We start from the raw sequence: 25794 nt of genomic DNA on the forward strand, positions 1-25794 counted from the left end.
AATGTTTAGTGGATACACAACATTTCCCTGCCCTCCTCTGCCGTCCCCCTCCCTTCCCCAATTAGACAGCAGAACATTTGCCTGCTTGTTGAAAGGAATTCTTTTGAATGGAAGCATGGCAGATGGCAATATTCTCCCTTAGGCTCACCACCACCACCACCACTGTCACAAAAGACGTTTTCCTGTTCAATATTAATATAAATTTATACTGTACAGCACATGATGGCTATACGGATTGATGATGTCATGGATAAACATTAGTTGAAACCAGCCTGTAGATGATATAATTCCAATTATACAACAACTTAAAAAAGAGAGGTATTTCTATTATTATCTGCTGCTACCATTTCAGATTACTGTCTTTCCAAGACCCATACATTTCTTAGACTTCTTAAGGGCTTCCATGTATATTACTAGCAGTTTGTGAAACGAATGTGGTTAGAACACCATGACATTAACAGGATTAAGAGGGCTGAGATTAAGAATGAGCCACATAACAGTGTTTGGACATCACGTTCATTTTACCACTATCAATACATAACATATTTATTTTGGCCTCACACAGACTAATAAAGAATATAATAATAATAATAATAATAATAATAATAATAATAATAATAATAATAATAATAATAATAATAATAATAATAATAATAATAATAATAAAAATAAAAATAAATAATTAATATAATATAATATAATATAATATAATATAATATAATATAATATAATATAATATAATTAATATAATATTTTAGTTAAGTATTCAAAGCTTGTGATAACAAACAATAATACTTAGCATAGCAGTAAGTCAGGGAAAGTTTAGGGTTAAACTTTGTAAATATGGCTAAATATATACGCAAATCCTTCTGAGATACAAAAGAATTCTCTACTTGAATATATGGATCCTTGCTATAATACTTGTTATCATATTATCTTGTATTTCTCCATACATCATTATTTATAAACCAGTATTTATTGTTCAACCTTTAGCAAATAGCTCTTAATATTTATGGTTGTGTCTTGAATGAAGAATTTCAATTATCATCATGCAGGTACAGTAGAACAATATGATTAGAAGCCATATTAATATAAATCTTGTTAAAAGATAACTCTTTTCTGTACACATTTACAACCGTCTCTATTCCTGTGAAAATTTCTTTCTGGAGGTTTCTTGTATGTATATCAACCTCTACTGTTTCAATGCAATATAATTAGCCAATGAAATATGACACTGTGACACCAGAAGAAATCTGTTCACGATTTTTGTAACCAAACATGGCACACTTTATTTTTAATCATTTTTTAAAATGTAACGCAGGTTGGAGAAAATTGGCCTTAACTTTTCAATTACAAGGGAAATATGTAGCAACATGTGAATGGTCAAATATGCAGTTTTTAAGTCCACATATGCCTTGAAAAAACTAAGAAGTGGGGAGATCAGCTCTGAACTGGTTAATGTCTCTCTTACCCATCAATCCCTCCAATGTTTTCCCAAATTCTTTCTTTCCTTAGATCATACAGTGTATGAGTTGGGATTGACTTAAGCCTATGTAGAAGTTCTTTGGATTGTGGCTGAAGAATCCTCTTGCAATATCCCTCACCTTACCAGCATTATCTTTTACTATATAGTAGCACATCTCTTTTAGAAAATGATGCACATTTCTTTTATTGCCCATGCATTCTATTTATGTTAATTTGTGATTCTGGGTTACTATGTCAATCCCTTCCTGTCTCTATTACAAATTATTTCCAGGAAGATAACCTTAATTCTAAGCTTGATTTTGCCCACTTCCCCTCTTTCTTTCTCTTGTGTTAAATTATTGCTACTCTGGATTACTGAAACCTTTTTCTCACAATTATAGTTTAGGCTTTTTATCTCTATTAAATCGTTACTAAAAAAATTTCAGTTTTATGAATCATTTATTTGGCCAAATGGTGTTCATCATCAGTATCCTTTGCAAGATTCTCATTCTGTTTTATATCAAAATAAATGCCATGTCCTTACTTACTGTATTTTCATCTGTTTTTTGAAAACTTTCTGCCAAGCCTTTGGTTTCTTCTGCTCTGCCAAGGCAATCCACCTGAAGACTAACTTCCTATCTGTCTCTTCTTGGATTTCTCAGTAAATATATGGCATAATGTCTTCCTCTTTTGAATGCCTAGAGCAGTGCCCCCCCCCCTTTTTGGATGCCAATGACCGGTTCCATGGAAAACATTTTTCTGTGGACCGAAGGGAATGAGCTTTTACATGCTGTCCAGAGCCCGGGGATTGGGAATGCCTAGCCCTAGAGACCTGTCTTTTCTGAGACTATTGGATTAATCCCCAAATCATTATTCCCAATTGTAAATGAGTTTCAAGTATGTATAACTATATATGTTCATATTTATTATTAATCTTGTGTCTGTTTAAATTTTAAATTCTCTTTCGGAGTGGAGCCTTTTTAAAAATCCATTGCAGTTTATAAATTGATGGCATTCTGTACTATATATATATATATATATATATATATATATATATATATATATATATATATATATATATATATATATATATATATATATATATATATATATATATATATATATATATATATATATATATATATATATATATATATATATATATATATATATATATATATATAAATTTACAATGTTTGTAAAATAAATTGAGGATATTCCCTTTTATTCATAGAAATATATCTCTAGGTTCAATTAACACACACACACAGAATATTTTGAATAAATGCACAAACCTACCTTTTGCCCAAGAAATAGACTTTTGGTGGATAAGACAGTGAAACCATCGGTTGGGGTGCCTTCTGTTGTGCTGTCAGCACTTGCTGATTTACTGACTTCTCCCTGTTTCTTTTCACATATAAATCAGTTAACCAATCAGCCTATTAGCAAATCCAATTTTAAATAAACATTACATAACTAATGTACATACACACACATCTATACGTACACATACACACACACACATACATACACATAAACATATACAGAGAGAGAGAGAGAGAGAGATAGCAACTATATGTTGGGATGAGCAAATTCCAGCAAGGAAAGAAAGTTAGCAAAATCTTGATTTTTGGAACTTAAATGTTGAAGACAGGTCATCCCTCCTACATCTCTGTTCAAGAGCAGCATCTATTTTCCTACATTAAAAAATAAATAGTAAGTGGTGTAACACCACCAAAAAATAGCTGGCCTTTTGGACTCCGTAGCTTGGAATGAATGTGCAGATAAACCAGAATTTGAAAATGTAACCCTGCACAGCCCTACAGTCTATCTATGCATCTAAATCTATAAAAGAAGTTGAATTTTTATTACTATGTATCTAAAAAGTCAATATTTCACATATCCACTCTTGAAATACCTAGATCTAATGTAGATATTCTTATGAACCAGAATAAATTCAGTGCAATTGCATTTTACTTTACGTTAGACTGGAGATATATATTTACTAGTCATCTAGCAACATAATTACTCTCTTTCTGAGCAAAAATGCATAAGGCTGGCAAAAAAAATTGTAGGCAAAACAATTGTAGATATACCTTAGACTTTCTTGCTACTTTCTTTGTGCTTGCTTTCTTTGTTGTGGTTTTCTTCTGTGACGGTGACTTTGCTTTTTTAGCTGGGGGTGGAGTGATGATTGCTTCCAATTTTCCTTTCGAACCCCGCTTTTTGGCCAACAACTCTGGGTGAATATTTGGTAATACACCACCACTGGCTATGGTGACACCTTTCAACAGCTTAAAAGGAAGTGGAACAAAAAGATATCTCTGAGGAATTTTAAAACTTGAAAAAAGTAAGACACTGATTCTGAAGAAAAAAATAATGAAATGCCTAAACTAAGAGTTGGGTCCCTACCAAGTGATGAGACTCTATATCGATTTTAGAGTTAACAACTGCTGATATATTTTCTAAAGATATCATTCAACTGAAGCAATTTCGACTCACTTAACAGATCATGAGTTACATTTTTAGACAGACTAAGCAGGAATTTAAAAAAGAAAGAAAAACAAACCCCTAAAATCATGGTATGTATTTTCACCTGATTTAATTCTTCATCATTTGCTACAGCCAGCAAGATATGTCTAGGAGTGACACGACCTTTCTTGTTATCTCGTGCTGCATTTCCAGCCAATTCAAGAATTTCCGCTGTCAAAAAAGATAAAATTGTTTTGATTCGTCTTTCTTATTTTCTAAATAAAATGCATAACAGTTATTCAGGAATTTAAAACATGCAATCCTAAAATCAGTAAAAGAAATATAACTGCACAACAATATTAAGGATAAATAAATGGGAAAAGACATTTGATAAGAATTAATTGCACATAATCTGCTAACATCTTATTTAAGCATACGGATGGGGGACAGTAAACATATATGTGACATCAGAGGTATTCATCTGTGCTAGTTTTCTCCCAAATGTTCTCCCAAAATACTTTTAGGAAGTATTTTAAATGCATTTAACACATCTGACAATCTAGAACATCAACCATATTTTAAGGGTTTTGTTAATAATAACTTGATCTGGACAAAATTAATAACTGTGTACAGAAATGATACATAAGATTTGTAAAGAAAGAGCAAGGATTAGCTGACCAGCTAAGTAAACAATGGAAATACCCCCAAAAAGTATGTTTTGTGGCAATGTACACTAAAAAGCAACTGCAGGTAAAGGAAGCAAGAAGACTTAAATGGAAAGGGCCACAGAGATGATTATAAAGATAGTGAATAGATAAAGAATGCAAAATCAGCGAGCAAATATTCAATGCATATAGAAGATTTAATAAATAACTAAAGTATGCATACTGTATACATAAACATATTTAGTTACTGGTATATTTAAAAGCAACAATAGATATTGTTGAAACAATTTCAAAGAAACACCCTATTCTGTGGAATTTCTGTTAATTATTTTAATGGCACATTTTAATGTTGCTTTTAATTATATCAGTTTTTAATATCAATATCAATATATTAAACTTATTTTCAGCATTGGAGTACATGAAAATTGAAGTATAAATTTAGTAATAAATGAATATGGAATTTATTTAACAATATCAGAGCGTGTATACGTCTTATCAGATGCTTTTGGGTTTTTTTTTTTAAACTAAAAATCTGGTCATTAATCTGGTCATTATTGGGAAATCTGTGACTGCTTTTAGACAAGCTGTGGATATATTTCATTAATAACAAAATAATTTTTCAACCTTTTTAAAAAAGGGCAGCAATGAGTACTCTTAAAAACTTGATGAAGACAGTCAAAATGATAAGAGTCTTACTAATTTTATCTTGTACCTAATTCATACTTCACTGTACTTGTTATCAATATCCATTATGATGAATTGTACTGCTCAGTTTGGGGATCGGATTGTCTGCCATAACTATATTAATAACTACATGCTAGCGACCAATTTCATTCATTGTCTTTATTAGAGACTAGGAACAACTTTTCATTTAACAGTTGATATAAACATACACAAAGTTATATCATACAGTCTATAAGTATTCTCTGAAATTCTATAGGAATTATTTTTTGTCCTTCACCCATCTCTTAAGATTTTCTAAGGTTACCTCTGTAAAAAGACCCCACCCCAAATAATCATTTTGAGATCTTTAGATATCTCAATCTCGTCGGATACATGATGTACCATATACTCGGAGAGTTTAACTTGAATATATAGCAAAAAGAATTAAGTACAGAAGAGAAATGCATGCATCTCCTTCTCACAGCCCTTGACTGACACAATATAACAACAGTACATGTTTCTATCTAGTTTAGGGAATTTTATGATCGTTCGAGGAACTTTTCTTTTCAATACAAACAAATGGCCAATGGTTATTTTTTACAAAAGGCAAACCAAACCTGCAAACCACTACTTAAAAACCTGACCACCCCCAAAAGCCAGCAACTTCTTCAAGATAGGAAACAGACACACAGAACTTTTCCAGCTTGTAGCAAACAGGAAACTTCACATGTAACTTACACCTGCAACTGTTTGACTGGTTCTCATGAAACCTTCTGGTTTTTATACCAGATTTCCATTAATATAATTTGACACAGGCCTAGCCCAATTGGAAAGTATGTATTAAATATCAGAGCAGGGAAAGCCTACGAGATTTAAAATCCCAAGGTTTAATAGGGGTATATTGGATCACAGGAAAAAAAGATACATACTATGCACTTACAAGATATTGTTCCACAACACATGCCTAAGAATTTTTCAACAACATGCCTAACAGTTGCTGGGAATTAAGACTTCCCTCCAACTTCTTTTTCCTTGCCCAATTCTGAGGTGAGGGCATTTTATCTTAGCAGTTAACACTTAGACTTATATACTGCTTCATAGTGCTTTTACAGCCCTTTCTAAGCGGTTTACAGAGTCAGCATGTTGCCCCCAACAATCTGGGTCCCCATCTTGTTTGGGGCTCTTAAACGGAAAGCAATTAATCAGATCAAATTTGAAGAAAGTCAATAACAACAGCATTACAGTAGTTCCAGGGAGAAACAAAAATTAGTCATGGTCAGTTCTCAAATCAGGGTTAAACACAAACTTGAGATTCAAGCTGCTAGCAACATACCAGGGGAAGGCAAGGTGACTAACAAATGTTTGAAATGCAGATACTTCCCAATTCCACGTAAGACTCAATTGGAGAGATTCCTACTCAGGAATCAGATAACAATGTCACAATTTTAAGGATTCCATTTTAAAAGGGTTAAATTTGTTAAGAATTCTTTGCCTCCTCTTTTAGATGCTAACCCGGTGTTGTGGTTTTTTGTCTGTTTTAATCATTGTTTTAAAAATTAAGTAGAAAATACAAAGTGGGTATAATCAGAATTTGGAAAATTTTGAATTTTCTAAGAAGGGTAGTACTTTTCACAATAACCATGCTCTTATTATTTCCTGTAATCTAAAATGGCTGGGGGAAATAGGCATTTTCTAGCAACTTTGGTTATAAACCCCATAAATCCGTGGTTTTTGTGAACATTTTTACATACACAATGGAGTTCTAACAAGTTTCATGATATATGGCATTAACCAAGGTCAAGGCTCTGAACCAATTCCGTTCATTCTGTTTCACAATGGTATTCCAAATACTGTAGAACTCCCATGATGTTGTAAAGCAGAGTCTTACATATAAAAACATTAGTACTGAAATGGAAGTAACTGATCAATCTCAAAGTTTAATGTATATTATGGAAATTTATATGGAATGATTTTGCAATTTCATACTTTTGAAATTTAAATGTAGGTTAACTGTCAGCTCTCAAGTTAAATCTGTTGTTCATTATAGAAGACAAGTTAAATGCTAAATTTGCATGATGGTTTCTTTTCTCAATACTTAGTTCAAGCAAAAAGTCCTTGGTAATTGTCAGGTGTTCAGGACCTGGACTTTTGCTATGCAAATATGAATATACCTGACAGCTAGGAATTCTGACTTCATCCAAAATCTGATTAGATTTTGTTTCCTCTTCTGGGTAGAAATTTTATGTCTTGAGTAAAACCATTTCTCTGATTTCAAAACATTTGCCTTTCTTTACTTCATTGCAATGAAGTCATAATGTAGAAAATTTAGTTTGTAACAGCTAACAGATGACATGGTGAGCAGTTGCCAGCATTTCTAACTCCCCCAAAAGCCCAAAGAGAAAAGTCTAAAAAGTGTGTGAAACTCAACCATTCAGCCAAAAAGAAATCTGAGAAAAACTCCAGAAACTAAGAGAGGGACATTAGCATTCAGAAATTTTAAAAAAATGGTAATAAGGAAACCATAAATAGAATAAACAATTTATAATCCATACAAGTATTTTACTTTTATTCCCTTTCTCTGTTACACACATACATAAATCAGTCTTCTATAAGTGATTAATTAATTAATCATCTTATAATTTTGAATTATTTTAACAGAATTAGCATTGTTTTTCTTGCATATTCTTTTATTTTGGAAAAAAAATACTTATTTTTTCTAGAAATACATCTTTAAAAAAACACTAGGCTTACCTTTGCCATAATTAAGAGTCAATAATGATCACTCCAAGAATGTATCTTGTCAAACCTGTTCACCCAATTAATTGCCTATGCATTAAAGTTTAAGGGACAGCTTTTAACAATGCAGCTGACTGAATGGTGTTTAATGGAATTCATAATTTCACTTTAAAAACCTCTCAGAATTAAAATCCCCCCCAACCAAATTTCTATTTCATTCTTTCCTTCAATCTTGCAGGTGTTTCTAAAAGGTAGCCTTCCAGAAAACAAAAAGGAAGGTAAAGGAAGATGGTTTTTTTAAGGCTGTGCTATAGAATTCAGGTAAGTGTTTTATAAAACATGTTGATGTGAACAAAACCACTTCCCTTTGAAGCATAAAGTAGAATCTGTGAAACTACACATGCAAACCAACCAGGGGTAGCTTTTAAAGCAGCCGTAAAAGCAATACAAGGACATGGTTGGTTTAATGCTTCAAAGAGAGTTCTTTCTTCAGGATAATGTACTTTTTGAAGCACTCTTTCAAATGTTTTGCTCAGTTGTATTCTACTTTCCATCTTAATTAGCTATAGAAGAAGTTGTGGAAAAAATATTAGTTGGAAATCTATTTTAGGTTTCTTGTGTGAATCTCATGTCATAGGGCACAAATACTCTTGTGAACTTTCAACAATAAGCAAGGAAAAGCACATGGTAGAAACACCAATTATGTTGGAATCTCAAATTGTATTTCTTTAATATGTCTGCTGCTGGGTCTTAATAATTTTATGACAGGAGTGTGACCCTGTACATATTTAGCATTCAATTATTATGTATTGCATTTCTATCACATTTTTCATCAGAAATTCACGATAGTATACAGAAATTTCAAATCCCATTTTTATCCTTGCAACAACCTAGTGTGGTAAATTGGGTTTAGAGAGATCAATTGGCTAAAGTTGTCCAAATGGGAAGGTGACTATTGAACACCATATTAGTTTAGGAGTTCAGTGGAGCTTCGTCCTCATAAATTAATTTTGAACTGTAGCTACAAGAAATAGGTAGTGTAGCTATACTGCACTAGTGAGGACACATTTGGAATATTGCATCCAGTTCTGGTCACCATGATACAAAAAAGATACTGAGACCCTAGAAAGAGTGCAGAGAAGAGCAACAAAGATGATAAGGGGCCAGGAGGTTAAATCATACAATGAATAGCTAAGGGAACTTCATTAACTTAATGAAGAAAAGGCTCATAAGAGACATGATTAGCAGTCTTCCAATACTTGAAAGGCTAACATAAAGAAGAGAGTGTTGATTTATTGTCCTAAAGGCAGGACAAGAAGCAATGGGTGGAAGCTCATTAGATTCAATATGGAAATAAGGAGGAACTTTCTGATAGTAAGAACAATTAATCAATGGAATAGCTTGCCTCCTAGAGTTGTGAGTGTTCCTTATTGGGGGTTTTCCACAAAAGATTGGATGTCCATATATTCATGATGGTATAAGGATTCCTGCCTTGGGCAGGGATTGGACTAAAAGATCTCCAAGGTGCCTTTCAAGTCCTATGATTCTATGATTTTAAGAAGATGCTTTAAAAACAACAACAGTTGAAAGAAGGACCAAAACCTGATTAACAAATGTAAATATAAGTTGCTTTTTATAGACCCTAATAGAAGGAAGTCAAATCTTCATCCATTCATACTGGCTTCCTATGTCCCCATTCTTTCTTCTTCCTTCTCTCAATTAGTCTGTAAAATGGTGTTTCCTTTGCCTACCAGTTTACACTTCGTTGTTACTCTTTAACAGTTTACACATGCCTTTCCCCCCTTTTAAACACATCTAAACATGATTAGACTAAGAACTGCCAGATGTTGCTTGAGTGAAAGCAGTATGCAAGTTTTGGCTCAACTAGTTTACAACTCAAGACAGGTCTTGTGCTCTTAAATTTGCTCTTGGCTTACATCCTTAAGTTCCAAGGGCATTTGATATAAACTAGTAATTACACAAATTAGACACCAATCACATTGCATGTGTGTCCCCTGTATGCATTACCATCAATGATTACAAAGTACTAATTTCTTTGGATACAACACTGAACAAGTCCTTGTAGCAGAGGGTTACCTCTTTCACACTTGCTTAAGGGAACATTACAGGTAGAAAAAAAAAGCGAGGCCTAACTTTAGCCAGTCATTTGTTCCTATTATGTGCTTATTTCATGATTTGAACAAATTAACAAATCTCCCAGTAACAGATTTGCCATTACACAATTGGGAATAGGTGGATTTGTACTACCAATGGCAATAATTTTTCAATAATCTAAGCTGCCTAAAGAAAGCTAGTCTTTGAGCTTCACTTTCTTTTTTCCTTTTTCTCCCAATTAAAATTGGAAAAGAAGTTACCAGTGGCACAATTATAGTTGCTGGCACCACAGGAAGATCTGGGGGAACCTTATCAAATTCTAACCTCATGAAGTGAAGTATTTCACAGGAATAGGGTTTATGAGTGATTTCCTTACTTTAATGATCCAGGCTAATTCAAAAAGCAGCAGAAATAGAACATTGAAATATGTGGGTGACGCAGGTGTGTTTGTGTGTGTGTGTGAGAGAGAGGGGGGGGGAGGGAGGGAGGGAGGGAGGGAGATTGTTTTTGAAAAATTGACTAGGCTGTGGGACAAAGAAAAAACAATGACAACATGAAATATACCACTAAAATATAGAATATTTAAAAGTTATCAAATAAAAGTTTATTTCAATGCATCAATAGTAATGCATTGCTAAAAGACCCAAGGATCTGTTATTAAATTTAAGCATAGCACTGAAATATCAAATCAGAAAAAAATAATCAAATTGAAATCAGTCTTAGAAATAAGGCTTTTTTTTTGCAAGATAGATTTTTTAAATATGATGAATATAATGGAAGGGATCTAAAGTTTAACAACAGAGATGTTCTGATATTAAGTACAAAGTGTTACTAGTTTAGATAGCAAGAAACATTCTAATCTCAAATATTTATATTGTCTATTAACCCTGATGCCAAAGTGACCATGAGACATTGGCAAGCTATTATGTTTTCTAAACACCCTCAGTGCAACATCCATCAGCATTTATGTTGCAACCACAAAAATACTGCTTTTTAGATGGGATAAATAGTTGTTGAAAAGACAGGATGAAAGTTAGGGAAAAGATTAAAACAATACAAGAATTAGAACTGAAAACCAAACAAGGAACGCATAGTCTGGAGACAGAAAAGTAATTATTAAAACAAACTGTAAAGTTCTTTGTTTTTGTGCATTTTTAAAGCTGTAAATGCACCTAATCCATACTTTCTCACTGGCTTTCACTTCAAAGGAACAATAATAGAATACAGGTAGTCTTCAACTTACAACCACATTTGAACCCAAAATTTCCATTGCTAAGTGAGACAGTTGTTGAGTGAGTTTTGCTCCATTTTAAGACTTTTCTCACCACAGTTATTAAGTGAATCATTGCAGTTGCTAAGTTAGTAACATAATTGTAAAGTGAATCTGGCTTCCCAATTGACTTGGCTTGTCAGGAGGTAGCAAAAGGTGGTCACAAGATCCTGGGACTCTGCAATTGTCATAAATATGAATCCGTTGTCAGGCATTTGAATTCTGTTTGCATGATTATGGGGATGCTGCGACAGTCGTAAGTGTGGAAAATGGTTATAAGTCATTGTTTTCAGTGCCGTTGTAACTCTGAATGGTCATAAACAACCCAAGGGTGCTTTTCCAAAAGGCAACTGGGATTTCTTGCTTTTTTCCCCTTGAAAATGTTTTGTTTCTCATCCACTAAACAAACGAATGTAAGTCAAGGGCTACCTACAATGGTCTTCAAAGACAGGTTCATGACTCCTTTTTCAAAGACAGCAGCAAATCAGCTTCAAACATTTTAACTATAAAGATGTTTTGCTTGTTCTTGCCACATTAGAGAACAGCCTAGAGAGCCAACAGTTCCACAATGGCAATCCTTGCCTAGAGACCCTACATTTCTTCATCCCGATTTCACTTCATCACCTTTTGTAATTTCCTCCTAATTTCTTTGCTTGTTCTGCTCTCTGGTCCCTGCTTGATTTATGTGATTTCCTTCAAAACAGGCAGATCAATTGACTACAGTGGAAAGCCTTCTGGATGGGGGTCAGCAATTCTGAGCTCAGAGATTTCAGTCCTTTAACAACATTCCCTGTTAAATATAACATGGAGCCTACTTTAGACTTTTGTTACCAGAAAAATATCCTTGCTGCTTATGAAGGGATTCGTCAGCTGTACCAATCTGAGAATGTTTCAAGTAAGTATATTTTGTTTTCGGTATTAGTTGATCCATTTAACTCCGACATGCATAACATAAACAGAAACCATACACACAACGTATGCAGGAATGACACGTATTCAAAAGGATACTGTCATTTTTCACTGAAAACTTTTTATTCCCTTTTACGATGCATTTTAAGTAATATTCAAAACCTTTAAATGTTATTCATCAAATCAAATTAGTTTTACAAATCACAGAGATTGCAACAAACATCCTTTAAAAATTATGTTTTATGACTCGGATATAATTACCCCATGTTTTTAAATTACTTAAATTTTTCCAGAGAAGGAAAAAAGTAACATTGTGGGTTAAGTGAGTTCAAGATAATGACTTCTGACAATCAACATAATAAGGACTTAAAATGACAAGTAAAACAAACTGGCAGGAGAGTGCTTTATTGTTCAAGCATTCAATGACTTAGCATAAGTCTCCATCCTATTAATGAATTATGATTCAACAGAAATCTGATTTTTTTACTTACTAAGGCTATCTGAAGCTGCTTGAGGATTTTGGTGATGCCATAACACACAAGAACAAAACCTCAAAATCAGCAATTCCAAGAAGTTACAATACTGTAACATATTGGGGATGGTTCTTGACTAAAGACCAGTAACTCTTGCTTAATGACTGCAGTGGGAATTCCCCAGATTGCAGCGGCTAAGTCATCCTGTCACCTGATGTTTCGCTTTACGACCGCAACCAAAATTCTGGTACCAACTGTGGTCCGTAAAATGAGGACTAGCCTTAAGAATTCAAAAAATATCATCTAGAGCAGGGCTGTCAAACTCCCGGCCAGCGGGCCAGATGCATCATGTGCCGCCTCCGCCCACACCTGGTTTAGCAAAGGGGAAAAAATCCCAATACATTATGTGACATCGCTGTGACGATGTGAGTTTCACACCTCTGATCTAGAGCAAGTAACAACCAATTATTTCCCCCAGCGGAGATAAAAAATGAACATCCCTCCTCTATCATCCAGTCCCAAGGCCTGGAGAAAAAGCCATGGTTTTAATGCCTGCTGGGGGTGGAGGTGTGTGTATGTGTCCTGTAAATCTCTGAGGGGATGCTGTTTCAGAGGACATATGCTGCAACAGACAATGCTTGCTTAGGTAATATTGCTTATTTACAGGGAACATAAGCTGTACAATGGATGAATTTTATTTGATCATTTAGGCTAGTTTCTCAACCTTGACAACTTTTAAGATGTGTGGACTTCAACTCCCAGAATTCCCCAGCCAGCATTCAGGTGGGCATTAATTCTGGGAATTGAAGTCCATGCATCTTAAATTTGTTAAGGTTGAAACACAGTGCTCTAGACTGACATTTCAAAGGACCATGAAATGAAGTACTTCTTGTTTGTTTGTTTCATAAAAGCAAATGACACATTCCCACTGCAAATAAACATCTTCGCTTTTGATCATAATGCATTTTAAATGGGCACAGCCATCAGAGTAATCAGTCAAATGAAAATGTCTTTTTCTGAACTTTGCTTCTTTAAAAAAATTAGTCAAACAGAAAAACCATGCAGGCAATTAAAAGAAAACATGTGCATGAATACAAGCACAGAGTAATCACAGTTCCTCATAATGGAACTAATTAGAAGTAGACAATACCTTCTTCTCAGTTCTTTCTATAATACCTTCCTTAGTGATTGCAGACCATGTTTACAAATTCCCAAGTTGCCAGATTCTTCTACACCACCACCCTATCCTTGCCAACCCCCCCCCCCCCAATTTTATCTTCATGCTTCATTTTGTTTCTCTGCTCAAGATACTTCAGCTGACAGAAATGAGGAGAACAGTTACATAATTGGAGGCATGTGTTGCTCCTAAACATTTCTAGCAATGCATGTTGTTGAAAGTTGTTCTTTTAAATAAGACACACGGTGAAGATTATTTTTAAAAGGACATACAATTTTGAATATTTTTATTTAGATTTCATGTCTGATGTATTCCTTTTACTCTCCAGAAAAATGCAAAATGATAGAAATTTATATATTTAGATCACAATAATATACTAACTCAAGAATACACTATTTTGATCTCAAAACATATTTAGAGACTAATAGGTAGTTAAAGCTACCTGGTAGCTTTAACAAGTGGAAATTTCTAATGACCATGGTGGTTCTTGAAACGTTAAGAAGGGTCAAACCTGATAAGTAACTGGATGAAAGATTTAGATGTCAGGTCTGAAAAAGTTGGGGGAAAAAACCATCCCAAAGGGAATAATTTGCATATTTTATCAAGAAATAATATGGATGCATCCATGTAATCAAGGGCACATAAATTGAACAGTAAAAATACTTTACCTTTATATTTATATTATTTATTATTAATCTACTTAATATTTAAAAGCAGCTCAGTATTACACCTTTTTTAAAATAAACATAAGTCAGTTTTCTTAAAAGTTGTATGTTTAACTTTTAAAAGCTTACAAAGAAGCTGAATCCTGTTCATCCCACCTACCTACACCTCACAAAAATTTAGCCCAAGTGAAATTAACAAACTTTCATTAAAGATATTTTACAACAATATTTTGACTGTTTAAAATGTACATTTTGAAAAGATTGTTTTTTTAAAAAAATTACCATAGTTGCTTCTATTTTAAAAGTTGACTTAAATTTCTATTTGTGGACATTTTCTTTTGTAAAATCAAATTATGAGCAGAAACTTTATACGCATTAAGCATCACTGTTACACTCTGACCTTGATTCTTATTAGAAGCTTATATACAGTATGGGAGCATGGGTACTTACAAACAATTATTCAAAAGCTACAAAATCTTCAGAGAAATCTATTGTAAATTCAATTTAAAAAAAACATTTACAACTGCTCAAATGTTATGGTATGGTACTTCCAAAAATTAGAAAAAAGAAATCTGGATTAAAATTTGACAAACTGGACTGTGTGGATAATGTTTCTATACCAAACCTCCTCCTCACTTTGTTCATAAATTCCTTTTATGATTATTTTATATTTTTATTGCTTTCTCACTATTGTCTTTTAAAATGAACTTACCAGTCAAGTATTCAAGTACTGCTGCCATATATACTGGAGCACCGACCCCAATTCTGTATTTTGGATGACCTTTCTTAATATATCGAAGCATTCGCCCAACAGGGAATATGACCCCAGCCTTTGCTGAGCGAGATGTTTTGGTTGACTTTTTCTTTCCACCCCTGCTGGACATTTTTTTTCAAAGGGGTCTGGATCAGCACACTAAAAATAAAGAAGAAAATAAGACTACCTATAGGTTCCATAATATTTATTCCAAATAATAAATAAAACCTGAATATTACAAAATATTAACAGCTAAATAAGGTCTATGACTTCTAAGTACACTGTGCAATTTCAATTGCCATATTATTACAAATATACGATAATTAGTGTATTTCAACAATGGTAATGGAATTAAGCATTGTTAGTATGTAAGCAAAATCAACTTCCAATATTTCACTGCAGGATGCATCTTTTGGGGTAGTAGATTTTTTAGCTTATGTGACAAGATATAATAGAAGAGAGATTAAAATGCCTTGTAAAATCTCTAAAGCAAAAGTAAAATGTAATTCAAAATTCTCAAAAGACAAACTTATACATATGTGTACATATGTGCATCAAAAGTTGCCTGGGGTTTGGACAATGTGCCAATTTCAACTAATTTCCAGATCAGACAAACCTGTTGATACAAAAACACTAATTTTCCCTAGCCTATTTTCCACCTATTAGTTGTTTCTAGAACTGGGTAATTTTGCTTCCTGTTTTTAAAAAGACATGGAAACTTCCTCTACCAATTGTTGCAAGAGATACGAAGGGAGGGAAGGAGGGAGAAAGATAGGCTATACAGTATGGTTTTGGTTAGTCCCACTTGGATAAAGTTTGCTATAGGCACTTTTCACATGAAAGTACACTAGTCTTCAATATATCTTTTAAGTTTTTGGACTGACCTTTAAAGCAAATTCCAAGGCTAGCAAGGCCTACTTCCTACTAAGCCCTGTAAACAACACTTGCATATACAATATATAGTTCTTTTATCTTTTTGGAAAGGGTTGCAATTAAATTCCTGGAATGTGGAATGGTGGAATTCATCTCCTTACCAACCAGACTTTAATGCCATTCCCCAGATGGAGTTTCATAAACTTCAGTCTGACAACTACTTTCCACAAATGTAATTGCACTTGACACCCATGAAAGATGGCCAAAACCTGCAAGTTAATTTACAACCACGCACAACCTTTTTATGGATAATTCTGCAGAGTGCCTGTAATTTTTATCTAAGAGTTTTTCTAAGAGTATAGGCATTACCATAAAATGCTAAAAAGCTCCATGGGGAGGTGTAGTTTACAAGCTCAGAAACTGTGACTCTGCTGGGACTAGTGGTTTTAAAAAAAATCTTTCCAAAGACTTTTGATTTCGTGTTGTGGCTTTTTTCCTTTACCGGTGTGGAGACAGTTCCATAAACAAAATTTTATAAACCAAAGGAAAACATATTGGCATTTTTGGGCCTTAAGAAAACCCCTTTCTCGGGCAAAACTGATCTGACATCAAATAAAATTATTTCACAGCAGTTCTTCTTACTCTTCCTTTTATTTTCCCTATTATTAAATAATGGTATCTCTATTTTGAATTTTTGATTTGCTTGCTCTCCATTCTTTTTTGTCCCCACTTGGTTCAATTTCACTCACTATGTGTTTTGTGTATTTGCAACCAAGATCTATCGAAACACAAGTACAGGCATCTCCAAATAAAATAGTTTCTTCAGACTGATCCAATATTTAACCATTTCTATGAATGTTTTCAAACAAGGCTGAAATGTCAGACAGATTGTAGTTAAACTTTTAATTATTCTATATATGGAAAATTGTCTATATTTCAGAACAGAGGTACTATTTCAACTGAGGTTATCATGACAGTCCTAACAGAATATGCTATCTTGTCACAGCAACAATAATTGTTCAGAAACTTAAGGAAACATTGTCAAAAAAGTTAAGAAACTGCACCCCATCCCATTATTCTTTTCATTTTGGAATTAAAATAAAAACGAAAACTGGCATGTAACTAACAAAGCATCTTGTTAATTCTGGCTCTTCAACCAGTCTTTAAAAACAATAGAGGCTTCAGTCAATCTGGAAATTGAGTGTTATAAAACCATTCACCACTAAATAAAATAATATTGGTAGTAATTGATATTTTTCATATTTTACAATGAAATTTCAATCTAAACGATTTAAAACAATGTTAAAGCTACAGATACCCCGTTTCCCTGAAAATAAGCTAATATATATGTTGCTGCAATGTGACATTTTTCATAAAGCTGTTCAATCTATCATTTTCCAACAGAATCACAGAATTGGACCAAGCCGTTTTGGTCAACTAAATTCAAATAAGATTCTTAGAGAACCAGCCATGGCTACATAATCTTAGCCTTAAGATGCTAAACTTCTGTTGGTAGCTCAGAAATGAAGACAGGAGATAGAAAGTTGGGGGGAAAAGTCGTATCTAATCAGATTTCACTGAGTGTGCTACAATGTCGTATCCGCATCAGTGATAGCATGCAACTGATCTTAAAAAAACTAAGCAGAATTGAACTAGGTTAGAACTTGAATACGTCATGAATTACTAAGACTACCAGTCAGATTTCGGGGAAAAATCTTGAAGAAAGTATTGTTATTGCCACAAACCTATATGGCAAGAGCATGAAGTCACTAGAAATCAAGCTCAACTAGAAGGATGTCAGCCCTGCAAGGTAATCCAGACCAGAAATAGTAGCTCTATGTTTAGTTTAAGGTTATATTAACAAAGCCATGAAAAAAAAAGTTATTTCTTCCCTCTTTTCATTTTATTCTCCAGAAAACTAAGGTGGGTGCCTTCTGAAGTATTTCCCATGCCCTCTCTTCGTTTGGGCTGATGTAGTTTTTACATACGGATTTCCAGCTTTCCCACCCACTCCCAAGACATTTTCACATATCACTATGTCACTTCACGGTCTCAACAAATGAAGACTGTACCAATGAGCAACTTGGGTCACATATTTCACACTGACATTCTGATATTCTGAAGCATATGTGGCAAAGAAGTTAACTTAATAACAGATTGACAGCTGGCCCTCAGAAGCTGGGTGTATTTCAGCTGAGTTCATTTCCAATGTCTATGTGGTATCATGGCAGTGGCTTGTTTCTTCTGAGATGCATTTGGACAATGACTTCTTGTACACACATGTCATATTTTGCTACATACGACATTGCTACTAGATAATCAGCTCCTAAAGCTGGATAATTTGATAAGTTGCAATGTATGGCTGTGAAAGTTGGACCATAAGAAAGGCTGAGCGCCAAAGAATTGGAATTATGTTGCTGGAGAAGACTCCTGCAAGTCCGGTCAGTCTTAGAGGAAATCAGCCCTGACTGTTCCAGATCCTGATGATGAAACTCAAATACTTTGGCCACCTAATGAGAAGAAAGGACTCACTGGAGAAGAGCCTCATGCTGGGAGATTGAGGGCAAAAGAAGAAGGGGATGACAGATAATGAGGTGGCTGGATGGAATCACTGAAGCAGTAGCGTGAGCTTGAATGGACTCCAGAGGATGGTAGAAGCCTGGAAAGCCTGGAGGAATGTTATCCATGGGGTCACGATGGGTCAGACATGACTTCGCAACTAACAACAACAAGGCTGAATAAAAGCCAAGCCGAACTAGAACTACATTTGCATCTTCTTGAACAGCCAGCAGAGTGTGAATTCATATGGCTACCGTTTCAACCTAGCCCATAAATCATTTTATTCATTTATCTGGTTTTCCATATTAGTAGAAATGAAGGGGATGTAACTACCGCATGATATCTTCACAAGAACCATGTGAAGTTGACTATGGAAAGAAAATATTTCTGCAAACTTAAGAGTTAAGATTTAGATTCAAGCTTCCACCGTGTAGCACAGTGTACCTATCTATGATACTACATTGATTTCTCTGCTGTTCCTTTTACAATACACTACTGCTGATCAAGTTCTGCTGTTCAGAATTTCCTGTTTTTTTCTCCATAGTGCAATGCTGTCTCCTGCACTCTTATTGACAGGTAAGCTAGAATTCCATTATAGTTTTGTAACAGCATGAAGGAAGTTACTCAATGTAAAGTGGAGCTATGTTTTAAAAATGTACACACCATTCACTACCATTTCTTCCTCTTTATTCAGCTCTCAAAACACAGTGCTTGCAACAGAGACTATGGTAGAAACTGTCATTCTCCCCAAGAATTGTGGAACTTGAAATATTTTGACAGATATACGCTCAGCTTTCTACTACGGAGACTGTTCAAGAAAGTTCTACTTCCACATCTATGCAGAATCATTTGTCAGAATCATTGTATATTTAAGGCAGTGAGATCAAAGCAACTTTCAAGCCCTGAATATTCAAATTATTTATAGAATCAGTATATTTGGCCCCAACTAATTATTATGACACAGGAAAACTTTGTCTGACCATCATAAATTGGCAATTTCAAAAGAAGATGCACATCTCTTTGGAACTACCCACACGTGAAAGAGTCTCCATTTTATTCCCTGAAGTGTTTAAATGCTGACAAAAAGTAATCACCACTGCTGATATCTTTTTATGTGTCCTTGAGAAAATCAAATAACAACAAGTTTTAAGAATGTAGGTTATCCTTGCTGAACCAAACAAAAGACTTATCTTATTAGGAATCTTGTGACCATCTAGACATCAAGTTGAAGGTCACAAACTGAGTACAATAGCAGGCTCTCAGTCCCAAGTCACAGACAAGAAGATATATATAATATAATAGGAATGATAACCAAGCACTGGCATGTTTTTCATAAATTCTCTATTTTCTTTTTAAAGTTTCCTAGTTTGGTGGAGACTTGCTTCACACACTGCACTTTACAATAAGGTTTGGATTTAGCTTAGGGTTTTATGTGAAATCACTGATTCAGGTCAATTGAGTCCAGGGTCCCTTAGGCCATCAAGTCCAATCCTTTGTTTAGTGCAGCAAGAATCTTAATTAAAGCATCCCTACCATACAGGCATTAAGTTTCTTCTTGAACTTATGTAATGACAGGGATCCCACAACTTCTCCAAGCAATTGGAGATTGTCAATATTCAATCAAAATTCAAGCTGAGTTCTGATCAAGCGTTGTCTTGATGCCACCCACATTGCATTTGCTTTCATGCAGCCACATTATATTGCTGACTCATATTCAGTAAGCATTCAGCTGCACTATATATTCCAAGAAATCTTTCCTAGGTATTATTTCCAAGCTGAGTAACTTTCATCTGAGAATTTGATTTTTTTAAATGTAAATTGCTAAGCATAAGTCTCTATTAAATATTTTGCAATTTCAGCCCATTTCTCTACCCCATCAAAATAACCCAATTTACTTATCTTCTAATACACACACACACACACACACACACACACACACACACCAAGTCATTAAACAGTGCAAGGATTAGAGGATTTGTATTGAATCTTGAGACTTTGACAGTTTCCGTCTTCCCCATCTTATACCGAACAAAATCAAAGTAGGGTTATTTGGAGTTTCTTTCTCACACTTTCCCCTTTTCCAGAACTGAGTTGTCTTTTATTTTTCCTTACTTCTTCTCACATTTTCTTCAATGTGTGACACACAGTTTGACATTCTACCAGTAGCGTTACATTTTAAAAGACAATTGGAAATGAAAGTGGCACACCATTTAAGAATTGAAAGAAAAGTGCATATGTGCCTGTAAGCAACACACCACATCATAGTTCTCCCTTTTTCCTGATTTTGAAGATAGAGAAGTTTATACTTTTCCATTTATCTGGTACTCACCACTTCTGCAGATTTCTGAAAGGTAATATGTAACATTGGACCTAGATTGTTGGGGGCCATATGCTAACTCTGCAAACCGCATAGAGAGGGCTGTAAAGCATTGTGAAGCGATATATAAGTCTAAGTGCTATTGCTATTGCGGGGATAGCCAGACTATCAACATTCCTTCAGTATCCTACGATGCGCTGAGATTTAAATACATTCAAAAGAAACATTCTCTACCCATGGCTCTGTCAACCTCAACTTTAATTCCTGTTCTTCACAGTTTTTTAATGGAACATAAATTCTCTTTGTTGAAAAAACTGAACCAAAAACAAATCTGTTTAAGTATTCTCATCTTAATTTCCCTTAAAATCAATAAACTACAGTTGAAGCACCTTACACTTGATACTCAACCTAGCCATTGATTGTTACAGTGTATACATAAAGCTTAGGCAAACTTTTTTTTAAAAAAAGAATGAATGTGTAAAGTATTTATAGTCTCACAAGCTTAGTATAAATCTGCCTTTTTGAAGCTATTAACGAAGCATTAATGACATACACACATGGAGGCTGGAAAGCATATTTGGTAGAATAACAAAGGTTTGGCTTACAACACAGACAAGTGGAACTGGGCCTTTCCATTTTATTGCTCTCTGCTGAAGGGAAAACATATACTAATAAACATAACTAAGTATAATCAGGGAGGCAAAGTGAAAGAAAATGTTGATACGGTTGCAACATTTATGGTTGAAAAATATATGCTATGTACTTCCTCATTCTGCAATGTTTTTGTATTTTTCTGTAACTGTGTCATAAAACTGCTCTAGCTGAAGATATATGTTGGCTACTTGCCTACTTATGTATGCACTTCTTTTAGTGTGAGATTTTGCTTACATATACTCTCAGCACGAGACAACATAAATACATAGAATGCAGGAAAAAGCTTAGCACAATGACAGTTATTCTATATCCATTCATCTTCCTATTTGATTTTGTAAAGTAGTTTTTATTAAATCATTTTGATATTCTGGGAGGGTGCTTACATGCACATTCTTTTTCAATTCTTAAATAGTATACCCCTTTTATTTCCAATTATCTTCTTTTCGAGTCTACTAATGCAACTGGCAGAATTCCAAACCCTATGTCTTAAATTCCAATAACTCTACAACTGCTGGTATATTCCCTAATCAAAGACTATGTACAGACCGCATTCAGATGAAAACTCCAAATCTGTCACTGTCACTTGAACCAAGTTATTCAGGTTCTGTTCTCAATTACACAAGTATCAAGCTACAGTAGAAACGGTTGAAATATATATGGTAGATAATAATCAATACATAATTAAAATTTTAATTATACACAAAGTATAGGCATTACTACACATTTTCTATTTGTAGAATCGGGTTAGAGAGAGAAAGTCAAGTATAGTTTTAGTTAAATCTAAAGAAAGATTTAGTTAAGTAAGAAAATGTAGAAGAATAAAATATAGTGCAAATCCATAACAGAAATTTCTTAGTAAATTTATGGATTATCAGATTTCAGTAACTACTACTCTGGTTTGTGACTGTCTTAAATATTAGGGTTATGCCATGTTTTGGATATGATTTCAAAAAACTGCTCCGGATTATGTGGATGCATGAATGTAATACCTATTACAACTCTTTAAAGCAGTCACATCTTTTCAGGGTTCATACAGCGGTTACAGAAAACAGCCATGCAATACCAGAAGAAAATGCGGCTGCTTCAGAAAGTTGCACATATTTATTCCGCTGTATGCTCCAAATGGCTATTTTGAAATCAAATCTAAAGTATATAGAGTCCTACTAAAGATTTATCTTTACCTACTCAGGAAATTCTTCCCTGATTGAAAGAATGAATGACTTTGGGTCTTGTTGTTCTTTTCAAACACCAAGAAGCATGTAAACTAGAGTAGTCCCCATACACCTGTTGCTAAGTGACATTCTCCCAATAGACATAAGGCATAAATATTAATACTCTAGTGAGGTGAACAAAATCTCAGATCGTGAAAAACTGATACAACTTGACACTGCAAAAATCTACCTATGGAGTTATGAATTAAGTCAGGGTACAATTTGGTCCCCAAAACTGAAAATGACAACATACATTTGCCAGGAAGTAAGTTTAAAATTTCATGCACCTACACTACAGAGAAAAATCCAAATCAGTAAAAAATGTATTTCATACTTTGAACAGATTCAAACCGTATTTTATTAATATCAGGGGACCCCACGTAAACAAGCAGAACTACGTCAATTTTGACTTTATTCTTTTGGATGGGCTATGAGTGGCTTTGAGACTTAATTTTTATTTCCACTATTCACCTCCTTCTAAAGTGTTTTTATAAACTGAATATCACAAGTCAAGAAACAGTTCTTCTAACACATTTATTATTCATTTTATTATGGCTGCCCGCTCCAGAAGACAGGGTAAATGTTGCAGCTTCAGCATCACAGCTTTTGTTCAGATTTCTAAAATACCCTCTAAGAGGTGTTTTGGGGTTATTCTCCCCTCCCCTCTTTCCTGACATGGTATTTCTTTCCACCTATTTCATCCATCCCTTTGATAATGCGGTTTAAAAAGCTACTTTTGAGCAAAGAATTTTGGGGAAGGAGCATCCTTTGCCCTGAAACAGGGAACATGAATGACTCTCCCCCCTCCCCCCAAGCATTTCCCTTTGCAACCCCTGTTCGTGTCCAATGACCCGAGGTGAGATGAAAGAGGAAAGTAAAGGACGGTCGAAGGGAGGGATGAGAAACGTAACCGGAGCAAGCCAAACCATTGCTTTTAATTGTTTAATATTATGGTGCAACGGAGCTGTTTCACACGGGATTTGGGGATCGCTTCCCCATCCGACCCTGCTGGAGCTGAAGTCAAAATGAGAACAGATGCACCGACCTTACGAGGGAAGAGAGAGTTTATTTCCTGGTTCTCTTTTAAGGGCACAGCGGGGAAGCCTTCCAGCTCTCCCTTAACCCTGTCGATCCCGTCCTCAGGCTCCTGTGCCCCACCCCCCTACTGAGAGCCCAGCTGCCAAAAAAAGTCGCGGCTGGGCTCTCCCAAAGGTCGCCCAAGAGCCGAACTTGGCGGCGGCTCCCGGGCAGGCGAGGCAGGTGCTGCCGCCTGAAAAACAGCCACCTCCGGGGCTGCAAAAGGCAAGAGAAAGAGAGCGGAGAGCCAGCCGTTCCCAACCCCACCTTCCCAGGCGACCGAGAGAAGAGCGGCGAGCATACAAAGGACAAGCCCCGCCGCCCAGCAGCCTTCGCGTCCTGGAGGCGCCGGGGAAGAGACGCGGCGTGGATCACTTACGGCGCAGCGGGGTCGGCGGCGGCAGCAGCAGCAGCAGCAATACGTCCCCTCCCCCCGGCGTCTCCCGCTTCCCTCTGAACTCCGCCGCGCGTGAACTGGAACGACTCGGGCAAACGTGCAAGCGCTTCCCACAATGCACAGCGCGCAGAGCTCGTCACATCCCCCCCCCCCTCCTCCTCCGCCTCGGCGCGCTCAGTCGGTCGCTCGGCGGCGGTCTCGGCCGCGCAGCTCTCTCGCTCTCTCTCTCTCTCTCTCTCTCTCTCTCTCTCTCTCTCTCCCTCCCTCCCTCCCTCCCTCCCTCCCTCCCTCCCTCCCTCCCTCCCTCCTTCCTTCCTTCTTTCCCATTCCCATCTTCCTTCCTCCTTCTCTCTCATTCTCTTTTTCCCTCCCTCTCTCATTCATTCATTTATTCATTCCCAGCTTCTTTCCTCCATTCCTCTTTTCATTCCCATCTTCCTCCCTCCCTCCCGTCCTCCCTCTCATTCCCATGTTCTTTCGTCCCTCTTTCCCATCTTTGTCCCTCCCTCTTGTCATGCCCATCTTCCTCCTTCCTCCCCTCCCATTCCCATCTTCTTTCCTCCCTCCCTCATTCCCATCTTCTTCCCTCCCTCCCCCTCCCTCATTTCCTTCCTTCCTTCCTCCTATTTCTCTCTGGGTCTCCATTCCCTGACGTTTTGAGCACCGCAGCCTTGCTGGGCAGCACTGCTCTCTCCTCCTTCAATTGCCTCTGGCCCACCTGGGACCCCTTCCGCCCGCTTGCCCTCTCTTGGCTCATGAGTGGCAGTGGACGCTCGGTGGGCCAGCAGGGGGATGGATTGCAGCCAGTGGTGAGGCGGGCGCTGGTGCTAGGTCACGCTTATGGGGCCACAGGTAAATCCCCTGCAATGACGCCTGCTGGGTTGATGGCCACCTCCCTGGCCCTCTACGGCCACCTGCCAATACATGCCCTGGCAGAGTAGGGAGCGGTCATCGAGATGGTGGAAGCTACAGTACATCACTGGGGAAAAGATTGAAGTCTGAGAGGCAAAGCACATGTACACATTTTCCCTCTGCTGCAGAATCTTTTATTTCCTGAACAATCTAGGCTGTTTTCCAGAGGATTCTGCTTCTCAGGCTCTTAATTGGTTCCAGCCCTTCTTGGAGTTCTCTTTTCAGAATTGGACCTCTTGAACGGTTATCAAACTATCAGGACATTAGGATTGGTTCATAAGAGCCATGTTTAGTGGCAGTGATGTTTTGTAAAAGCAGCTTGTTTCATCCCCTTTTACTATGATATGATTACATTCCCCACTAGGGTTTCTTCCTATCACAGCATCAGTGTTTTTAGGATCAGCAATAGGAATTCAGAAACAGAATAAATG

General features: G+C 36.0%; 1 protein-coding gene across 4 annotated transcripts in view; it reads right to left on the reverse strand.

The window, feature by feature from the left end:
- MACROH2A1 (macroH2A.1 histone) overlaps positions 1-24551 on the reverse strand; it is a 36754-nt gene extending 12203 nt beyond the window's left edge. For 2 of the 4 annotated variants that reach the window (XM_081937060.1, XM_081937058.1), the window contains exons 1-5: positions 24434-24551; positions 15322-15522; positions 4061-4167; positions 3561-3758; positions 2764-2865 (exon numbers count right to left, since the gene is read on the reverse strand). In XM_081937060.1, the coding sequence (XP_081793186.1) occupies positions 2764-2865; positions 3561-3758; positions 4061-4167; positions 15322-15493 (579 nt within the window). In that variant the 5' untranslated portion in view covers positions 15494-15522; positions 24434-24551. Of the gene's footprint in view, positions 1-2763; positions 2872-3560; positions 3759-4060; positions 4168-15321; positions 15523-24433 lie in introns of all 4 variants that reach the window. The other 2 variants (XM_081937059.1, XM_081937057.1) reach the window with 1 other exon arrangement.
- Between the last annotated feature and the right edge of the window lie 1243 nt (positions 24552-25794).

Source organism: Natrix helvetica (genome assembly GCF_964273705.1).
Source record: "Natrix helvetica genome assembly, chromosome: 1".
NCBI classification, from domain to species: domain Eukaryota; kingdom Metazoa; phylum Chordata; class Lepidosauria; order Squamata; family Natricidae; genus Natrix; species Natrix helvetica.